Source organism: Salvia miltiorrhiza, chromosome 8 (genome assembly GCF_028751815.1).
Source record: "Salvia miltiorrhiza cultivar Shanhuang (shh) chromosome 8, IMPLAD_Smil_shh, whole genome shotgun sequence".
NCBI lineage: Eukaryota > Viridiplantae > Streptophyta > Magnoliopsida > Lamiales > Lamiaceae > Salvia > Salvia miltiorrhiza.
Window position 1 is genome coordinate 31,890,420 of NC_080394.1, and position 10,487 is coordinate 31,900,906.

Consider the following 10,487-nt stretch of genomic DNA (forward strand, 5'->3'; position numbering starts at 1 on the left):
ACTACTCACATCGGTGACACTCACATGAGTGTCACCGCATAAGACAAACAAATGGAATTACAAATTTAAATGGAAATTGGAGCAAATTTGGTGACTTTGGGCGGTTCACCGCCTTTGAGGCGTGAGAAAGTCATGCTTACGTGACACCCTTTCATTAGGTGCCACTTAATTAAATATATAATTTTAAATACTATTTTTTAATAGTTTATTGTAATATAAAAAAATTAAAAATTAGGAAAAAAATTCTATATATAGACTTCAAATTTTTTTCATCAACACCACTTCAATATCCTTATTTTCTCATCAATCTTTCAATAGCCTTATTTTCTATCTTCATTTTTTCTTCATTTTGAAGCCATGGATCCAAATTATTCAAATTTTGGATCTTTTTTTCACCCTCAAAATTTTTCAAATCCAAAAGATGTTCAAAATTCTCAGTACTACGAGAATTCTCAATTTTCTCCACACCTCAACCAAATTTCTACCCCTCACGAACATCCCATTTCACAAAATATCTCTCGTAATTTATTTCAAGATGTCGAACACCCAAAGAAAAATCAGAAAGCTGCAAAAAATGTAGCTTGGTGCGTGAAAGAAGATGTAGCGCTTATGTCTTCTTGGATCTGCGTTAGCGAAGATAAGCAAAAAGGAAAAAATCAAAGAGGGGCGACGATGTGGGAACGTGTGCAGAATATGTATCATGAAGCTAAAAAAGAAAATCCAGATGAGATCGGCCCAAGGAATATCGAATCAATGAAAGGTCGTTTTAAACGACTTAATGAAAATGCAAACAAGTGGATTGCTGCTTGCAAAGAAGCAAATGCTAGAAAAAGAAGTGGAATGAGCCGGAAAGATATAGAGATGGAAGCTCACTCAATTTATGAAGCAGGTGGCAGTAAATTCCAAGACTTGGTTGTTTTCAATGATGTTATGAGTAAACATCCGAAGTTGAACTTAGCAATCAATGAAGTGGGTGATGATCAAGAAAGTGGTGGCAGCACAAAAAGGTCTAAAACTTCTGAAGATGGTGATTACTTTATCCCGTCCAATCCAGAAACTCCAACTACTGGCGGATCTACTATGTCTCGTCCTACAGGTAGAGATAAAGCTAAAAGGAAAGGAAAAGGTAAGGCAATGGCATCTGAATCAAATGAAATGTATGAAGAAATCCGTGAATTGAGACTTAGTAGAGATCATGAAAATGAGTTAATGACTGCTAAAATTGAATTGGAACGTGAAAAGCTTAAAATGAATTCTCTGAAGATGGAAAAGAAAATGTTGGTCGCATTGTTGGCGAAGGACTATTTGTCTGCAGAAGAGGAAGAGATGGAAAGCCACCTCATTGCCATTTTATTTGCGAAGTAGTTTTGCAATTATGTAATTTTAATTTATGTTATTTCAATTCTGCATTGCTCTATGTAATTTGTTTGAATTTTCAATCCAACTGTTGAACATGCAAGTGTCTCTGACACTCTTCACGTGATCATAATTTTCTATCACACATTTTCTGACATTTCACATGCACACTTTAATCTCTGTCATTCACATGCACACTTTAATCTCTATCATTCACATGCACACTTAATAATTGTCCTGCCATTTCACATGCATCCAAATGTCTCAACAACGCCAAATGAATGGTTCACATGCAAATGTCAAACAACTTAAATTAAATTTTATCACTGCATTTATTTTTCTATATAACATACCTCATATCCAGTACCTAACTCATTCTAAAGCCAAAATGTCTTCTTCATCTTCAGATGAATGGGAAGAATGACGTTATCAACAAAATCGTCAAATTGATCGCATTATTGACGATATGCTCATAAACAATCCCAATCTTATTTTAGGAACTTCTTCTTCCACTAATAAAAAAAGGTATTGTGATAGGGAACGTGAAGTTGGTGAGCAACGTTTGATGAGTGATTATTTTATCCCTAATCTAACGTATACTCCGGAGCTCTTTCGGCGTAGATTTCGCATGCAAAAATCATTGTTCCTTCGTATAGTAGATGCTGTTACTGCTAACGACGAATATTTTCAACAGAGACCCGATTGCACTGGTAGGCAAGGCCTTTCACCACTACAAAAATGAACTGGACCTATGAGGGTGTTGGCTTATGGAACCGCAACTGATGCCATTGATGAATACTTACGAATGAGTTCAACAGTCACGAGGGATGATGTCATTCATTTCGTAGAAGGTATCATTTCTTGCTTTGGTGACACATACCTTAGAAGGCCCAATCAACAAGATTTGCAAAGACTACTCTATGTTGGAGAACAACGTGGTTTCCCCGGCATGATTGGAAGTATTGATTGCATGCATTGGGAATGGAAGAACTGTCCTACTGCATGGGCTGGTCAATATGCAGGAAGAAGTGGAAAACCAACAATCATTTTGGAAGCCGTTGCATCATATGATTTATGGATATGGCATGCGTTCTTTGGAACTGCAAGTTCGTGCAATGATATCAATGTACTTCATCGATCTCCCGTTTTTAGTGATATTTTAGAAGGTAGAGCACCTAATATAAGTTATGTGGTCAATGATCGTCAAAATGATAGAGCTTATTATCTCACTGATGGCATATATCCCTCTTGGGCTGCATTTGTTAAGACAATTTCAAGTCCAGTGCTCCAAAAGCACAAGTTGTTCGCTCAACACCAAGAGGCTGTAAGAAAAGATGTCGAGAGAGCCTTCGGAGTTCTACAAGCTCGATTTGCATTTATTCGATGTCCTTGTCTCATTTGGGATAGGATTTTGATGGGAAAAATTATGATGGCTTGTATCATCATGCACAATATGATAGTGGAAGATGAACGAGACACATACCAAAACTATTATGATCCCACATAATTTTTGATGGATTTACCTGTAGATGAAGATGTATCTATTCACTACTCAACTGACAGAATTGCAAGTTTGTCTAATTACATGATCAACAGGGATCGACTTCGCAATAGCGAAGCTCACAAAGCTCTTCAGAAGGACTTAATTGAGCATATATGGGCAAAATTCGGCACGACTAATTGAATATGTAATTTGCATCTGTTGTACTTGTAATTTTAATTTCCTATATGTATTTGTAATTTATTTTATGTATTTTTAATTTTATTTTACTCGCGTAATTTTTGTTGTATGATCAAGTAAATTTTAAATTTTGATTTATTTTTATTTTTTTCTCTATTATTTTAATTTTTAAAATATATTTAAAAATTATTGTGACTAATATAAGAATAAAAATAAAACAAAATAAAAAAGATAAAGGTCATGTGAGTGTCACCAATGGGAGTAGATTTAAGATAAAGGTTGGGTTGTGTATGTGGAAGAGAGAGAAATGAATATTTTAATTGAAGGTTGGGTTGAGGGAATGTCACTGATGGGGATAGTCTAATATATTCATATGTTTAATAAAAGTCAAAAAACTGACGCTACATACATTGCTGCTTACAAATTACACGAGAATTTCATACTTACGATTTTACTTTGAAAGAAATCGTGATTTATGTACATTTATTATATTTAGAAGTTAGGTTGCAGACTTTGCACTTTTTAAGGAAACATTAAACCTTAAATTTTCATCCGTACTTGAGGTTGTTGGTTAGTTAATGAAGGAGAGAATAAGTGTATACCAACCAAATCTGTTCATTCATTAGAAATTTGAACTAGAAACAAGAAAATCCTCTCAATATATTGCTCGACGGGTGCACGGTTACTCTAAATTCAAAAACAAATTGATCTGAAGTCTTATATTGCATAAGGTTTGTGAAATATTTTTTTTTAAATTTCAACAGTACATGATTACTGTTCTTTCGTACACGGTTGTGCACGGTTGGCTTTCTACGTGTTGTTTGAATGTGAAATTTTTTGAGGGAGATTATAATATTGTTTCGAACTAAATTAGATAACTTTAAATATTAAAATATAATCGTGTATTAAACCGTGCACGAAACCGTGTACAAGTGTTTATGAGTGCACGGTTTAATTAAGTGATTTAGTGTTGTTTATTTCGATAATTATGTTATATATATGACTTATTACATGTTTTGGACTAAAAAAACTCCTGAAAAATACTCTGTACGTAAATTACATTATTTTTCCACCCTTGGTGTTCGTTCGTGCACGGTTAGGGTTTTTCCGTGCACTACATTATTTTTCCACCCTTAGTGTTCGTCCGTGCACGGTTAGGGTTTTTCCGTGCACGGTTGTGTACACAGTTGTACACGGCTAGGGATTTTGTTGTACACAGTTTGGTTTAAGATGCTTTTTATGTTATTTCTAGCATTTATGTATATTTATTTCATGTGTTTGAGTACACGGTTTCCTGTTTTGTGTATTTAAATGTTGTATTTTTATCGTTTTGAAGCAAATGTCGTTTCAAGCAATCGTTATACGACATAGTGGTCAATGGAACTTAACCGAGTATGAAGGCGGCGATGAGGTTGTCGTGTACGTGTCAAAGGAAGAGCTTTGTCATGCGAAGTTGATGCAAGAGGTGCATGAGCAATTAAACGAGGATGGTCGATCAACTTATATGCTTTTCTACACATCGACCACGGACGAAGGAAAAAAATAAAAGTGGCTTTGAAGGCTGATTCATATTTGAACCGTCTGATTTCCGAGCAAAAGAAATATCCCATTGTGTACGTGATCGAGAAGGGCAAACAATCTGCGGCTGCGGTTCCTCAGAATCAGGAGCAGGGATATTATGAGTCACAACGGTTTATTGTGTTTCCTACCGAGACGGACGTTGGAAGAAGTATCCCGACAGAAGATGATAGTAGGGACGAATCATCGTCGCAGGAGGAGGAAGACAAGTCCGACTCTTCGGATGAGGAAGAAGATGTGATACGACGCAGAGAGATATTGGATTCAGTGTTGACTGAACAGGAAGCTTGGAGACAGACAGGGCCTCAGAATTTCACATCGGATGAGCAGCCCGATGTCGAGCCTCGTGGCAGAGTTGAGCAACCCGAGGCACGTGACTGGAAGATTCCATTCCTTGATTTTGACGATGTGTCGGCATTAGGTTGGGAGGATTCTAACATACTGGAGAGCGGGATATTATCAGTGGGGGCTCTATTCCGGTCGAAGGATGAGTTGCCGATCACTGTTGGCCTGTACCATATGGAGAATCACGTGGAGTATGCCGTGGATCGTTCCAGTAAGACTCGTTTGTAGTTTGTTTGCAAGCATGGCAACGATTTTCCGTTCATGCTGCAAGCCGTTCAGAGTGCATCGATTTGGAGAGTGATTAAGGTGATGATGGATCATACCTGCCACACGGATTTGAATCGCACTGCCCCGAGACAGATTTCGGTGAGGGTTGTTGGAAAGTATTTTGCACGAAAATTGGTCGGCGATGGGGTCGTTTTGAACCCGAATGGATGATTTCAGAGATGCAGCGCTTATTCGGGATTGAGATCAATTACAGTTTGGCTCTCCGTGCAAGAAATATCGCGATTGAGATCACGTATGGTGATTTTGGGAACTCCTATCAGATGCTCCCGTCGTATTTGTGTATGCTGAGAATGAGTAATCCTGACACGTTATATGACCTTGAGATGAAGGCTGATGGCGAGTTCCATCATATGTTTGTTGCACTTGGACAAAGCATGGCTGCCTTTGGGAATAGTTACTTGATGCCGGTCATCGTCGTAAACGGGACCCATCTGAAGGGAATGAATAGCGGCATTTTGTTCGTTGCTGTTACAAAGGATGGGAACGAAGGAATATTTCCTCTCGCAGTTGGGCTTGGTCCTATTGAGAACGACGAGTCTTGGACTTGGTTCTTCCACCGACCGAGGAGTTTCTTTGGTCAGCCTGATGATCTCTTGATAGTGTCTGATCAGCACAAGAGCATCAGAAATGCTGCGGAGTGTGTCTACCCGAACGTCCCGCACGGGTTGTGTTATTATCATCTGCAGAAGAATCTCGCGCATTATGGGTTGCATGTAGCTGCAGTCTTCAAAGCAGCGGCATATTCCTATCGATCAGACGATTTTCATAGGAATTTTTCTGCGCTTGAAGTACTGAAAGTCAACGCGCACACACGCCTTGACACTATTGGTGTCGAGAGATGGGCTAGGTCCAAGTGCCCTGTACGACGTACGAGCTTCATGACGTCGAATGCTGCCGAGACGATGAACAGTAGGCTGTTGTGGGCACGACGCCTCCCGGTTGCCTCATTGATAGAGTCCTATCGAGCTATTTTGGAGAAATGGTTTGATGCACGATGCCTCTCGACTGCATCGAGGTCACATGAGTTGATTGAGGTAGTAGAGGCAAAGTTGCATGTGGCCGTCCAAGTCGGCAATTGGATGTTCGAGGGACGATGACGCGACGACGACGCATATGTTTAGTGTTGAAGATGATCATGCATTCTACATTGTCGATCTCGAGAATTGGACTTGTAGTTGTGCTCAGTTCGATCTGGACGACATTCCATGTCGTCATGCTTGTGCCGCTATTAGGTACGTCATTTATTAATATTTTTGCATATTGTAATTATTTTTGTAAATTTATGTTATTATTTGTGCATTTTATTAGGCGTGCAGGATTGCAAGTCATGGATTTTGTTGGAAAATATTTCAAACAATCCGTGTTGTTGGCCACATACACGGAGCTATTGTTCCCGTGCCACATCCTATGTATTGGAATGTGCCTGAATCGATATCAGCCTATGTTGTGAAACCCCCAGATATCACAGAGCATGCGGGTCACCCGAAGATGAGTAGGGCTCGTTCAGCAGTCGAGGGTCCTCCTAAGTCATGACCTCAAGTATGCTCACGTTGCAAGGGTGGGGGTCACAATGCCCGGAGATGCACATCGCCACTTACATTGGACTTGAACGTGCCGGTGGAGGGTGTCGAGCAACCACCGATGCACGAAGGCGGCGAAAGAAGAAATGCGGTATTTGTAGGAGTGGAACACACACTAGGAATGCATGGCCTCGACGGGAGAGTGAATGAATTTGTTGTTTCTTGTTGTTTGGAGTCTGAATTTGTTGTTGGTATCTGTTGTTGGTTGTTTACTTGTTGTTTGGAGTCTGAATTTGTTGTTGGTATTTGTTGATTTTGCGCGTAAATTCGAAAAACAAGTGAATTTGGATGAAAAATGGCTAACAGTGGGTTGTACCCGGTTCTATTCGCAACCGTGTACAGACCCTCGCAACCATGCATGAAACCGTGCACAGAATCGTACACGGTTTCGAGGGGCTGTACACGGTTGCGAATAGAACCAGGTACAACCCACTGTTAGCCATTTTTCATCCAAATTCAAGCGAACATATCACCATCAACCGCACGATCAAATCAAACGCATTTTAACAAACTAACAATCAACTAGTGGGGTACACAATTCAAACAATTACCCCAAAGCAGAGCGAATTGGGGTACACAATTCTCATATCCTACAAGCTATAATGTAGCGATATTTTTCTACATCCCTAGTGGTTTTCATATGATCCTGTTTCGATTTTCCACATATCAACCGGTCTAAGTAAAGCACATGCAAACACCATAACTAATGACATCCTGTTGGCAGAATTGCTGGTTGATTGGCATCATCACATACGCCATCTCTGAATCAGCAACATGGACAAACTTGTTGGGATTGTTTTTCCAATACCCCACAGTATGTAACAATCTAGGCATCAAACGAGTTATGCACCTCATCGAAGCTTGTCGACGTTGTGTGGGCCCTTCAACATGTGACAGAGAATCATAGACCCGAACCTCCCATCGGTCGATAGAAATGACCACAGTGCACCAATGACTTCGATTGACATTACAAATAGTAAGAATCTGCATTGATAGTGATGATACGAGAAATATTTAGAATTTTTTAATGCATTGATAGTAATGACCAACTGCCCTTAAGATAATGACCAACTGCCCTTAAGAATTACTAAGCTTACCTCACTAGCCTCCATCCAAGGCCATGTATGATCTGCATCAGTGCCCTGGAACATTGTGATGAGATTGTTGGGCACCATCCAATGTATGTATGCATCTCTCCCTTGTACATCATTCCCATGGGGATCCTCCGGATGCAGCTTACCACTCTCTGTATAGGGTCTCCTGAACAGGAATAAATGATATGATTAGTGTAACAATATATTGGAAGCCTCAAAATCAATCAAAGTCACATAAACTTACATATAACTCGTTGAAGCCACTGGAGTTCTACTTCGACTAATACCCGGCTGGAGTACAGACCGACCCCGATGCCCTATATATTCCTGGTTGACTCTGATCCTTCGATTTTTCTTCAAAATCCAGAGGTCTATAATCTGCACCTAAAATTAGAAGACTTCGTCAGTAACATTACGCATATTAAACAATACAATATTAAGAATATATTATACCTCAGCATCGAACTCGGCACGACGATCCAAAATACGCCCAAAAAAGGCTTGGGACATCACATGTCCAGTCTCCACTACAGGAACATATGCATCGTCCCCCATCTGTCTAAATCGGTGAAAAGCATCCTTCTTTGCCTTAGGAGTCTCAAGTGGGCCATCAGTCACATACGGACTCTATAGAAGAGCAGAGGGCTGAATCGCGCGTCGTGGCCTCTCTACAACCTCGGCCTCCTCCTCTTCACTAGTCCAGCTTAACTGGACATCGTCATCTCCATGCATAAGCGTCACTGGACTCGGCTGACGGGCTGATGTCCTTGGGCGATGAGAGGCAGATCGCCTCAAAAATGGCTGTCCCTCACTGTGATGGGAGGCAGATCGCCTCTGGCTCCCCCTAGCTTGATCATCGTGATGAGATGATCGCCTCTGACTCTCACGAGGAAGATCATCATGATGAGATGATCGTCAGTGACTCTCACGAGGATGATCATTATGATGATATGATTGCCGGTGACTATCCCGAGGCCGCTCCTCAACAATATGAGAGGTAGACCGTCTGTGACTGATCATCGGCCCCTCGCACTCCTCACTCCTACGTCCAACATGGCTGGATGACGATCTTTGAGACCTCCTTGAAGATCATCGGCTGAAGAACTCCTGCATGGCGGATACCACACGTCGAGTCACTCGAGCAATCAGTCCATGCTCTGACTCGTCTTCCACAAGAGTGCGCCGCACACTGTCAGTCACCTCTCGTGTCACATACTGGGTGACACGAGAAATCAGCTCCTCGTCCCGTCGACCCCACGACGCGTGCTCACAGCACACATGATCAGGCTCTGCATCTGGGCCTGACTCAAGCTCCTGTGGCCTATGCCTCTTCGACGGGCTAGCAGTCGGATCAACAAACGAGCGTCTCTGACGCTCAACAACCTCAGGCATCTTGCCACGAGCCTTCTCTGTTCGTGAGCTACTCATCGCCACATGACTAGGAATAACATGAGGAGGTGGCGCGGGTACAAGTGGGTCCCTTAATCCGGCATAACGCCCTCCGAAAAAGAATCGTACATCAAATGTACCACCGATCAAGAGGGTGTTATAATATAGCTGCTCTGTCTCCGATTCAGTCGGTGCCAGACTCGAGTAACATTCACGCTGCACAAAAGGTAAACAAAGATTAGTCAAATATAACATAAAAAAAAATGAAAGTGTAAAGCATCAATAATTACCTCCTGCTCGAAAAAATGGGTGAAGTCAGTGGATGACTTCCAAGTCGTCCACATCAAACATCGGGGCAACCTCAGGGCCATGTCACGCAACCCACACGCCCTGCCCAAATTCGGAATGGCCTCGTATGACCAAATCTGTAATGCCCATGTGGGCCCATAGAAATGGTACGTCTTCCTCGAACCGCTAATCTCCGAAGGGTGCTTCTTCAGCACGGTCATCCCATGGCATAAAATCTGAAATGAATAAGAGCCCCACGGGAAGTCCAACCACGCCCGAGAATCCTCAATGAGTGCCCACACCCAATCATCAACATAATCCTTATCACGGTAAAAAAATAATGAAATAGGCCATGAGGATGTTTGCCGCCTTTAGATAATCATCGAGGTTATCGCCCATTCTATTCGTATTGAACCGCTTCTGCAAATCAGTGACAGAAGTCTTCTTGCCTCGAAATACTCTGTGAAAAAGGCCCGTCCTAGGAATATCATGATCCGCATTCGGATCAAAATCCTGCGGGGAAGGCCCAAAGTGTAATCCTGTCACCAAACAGAACTCGACGGCCCCAAATCGTAAGTCGTGTCCATAAACGTGGAACCACTTCTCCCATGCACCAAACTCCGGGTCGTACAACTCTCGTGCAAGAAGCTGGTGCAGTGCGGCATTGACGCTCTCCTCCCTCCTCAAATTATGTAAGTGGCCAAATGGACCACATTTGAACTCCTCAAAACGATTGTAACGCTCCAAACATTTCTTCACATCCTTCAATATAGCTATCTGAATGTAGTGATTGATACGTCCCGCATAATTCTGCATGTGCGGACTTAACCAAGCATGGCAGGGAGGCTGCAATTAATTAAAAATAACTACAATCAACAAAAATAATCT

The 10,487-nt window shown here is 41.5% G+C and overlaps 2 protein-coding genes and 1 pseudogene across 2 annotated transcripts; all 3 read left to right on the plus strand.

Moving 5' to 3' along the window:
* Window positions 1–609: 609 nt before the first annotated feature.
* Window positions 610–1,365, plus strand: LOC130998328 (uncharacterized). Its single transcript, XM_057923756.1, has one exon. It carries the CDS (start codon window positions 610–612, stop codon window positions 1,363–1,365), a length of 756 nt encoding a protein of 251 aa, XP_057779739.1.
* Window positions 1,366–1,921: 556 nt separating this feature from the next.
* LOC130998329 (uncharacterized) lies at window positions 1,922–2,863 on the plus strand (annotated as a pseudogene).
* A 2,543-nt stretch (window positions 2,864–5,406) lies between these two features.
* Window positions 5,407–6,781, plus strand: LOC130998330 (uncharacterized). The gene is made up of 2 exons (XM_057923757.1): window positions 5,407–6,282; window positions 6,557–6,781. Exons 1-2 carry the CDS (start codon window positions 5,407–5,409, stop codon window positions 6,779–6,781), a joined length of 1,101 nt encoding a protein of 366 aa, XP_057779740.1.
* Window positions 6,782–10,487: the final 3,706 nt, after the last annotated feature.

What these genes read in the sequence shown, in the direction of transcription:
- LOC130998328 (XM_057923756.1), top strand. Translation starts at nt 610, where the DNA reads ATGTCTTCTTGGATCTGCGTTAGCGAAGATAAGCAAAAAGGAAAAAAT.
- LOC130998330 (XM_057923757.1), top strand. Translation starts at nt 5,407, where the DNA reads ATGCAGCGCTTATTCGGGATTGAGATCAATTACAGTTTGGCTCTCCGT. An exon ending in GGTCACATGAGTTGATTGAG is followed by an intron (nt 6,283 to 6,556) that starts GTAGTAGAGGCA and finishes GCATTTTATTAG; the next exon opens with GCGTGCAGGATTGCAAGTCA.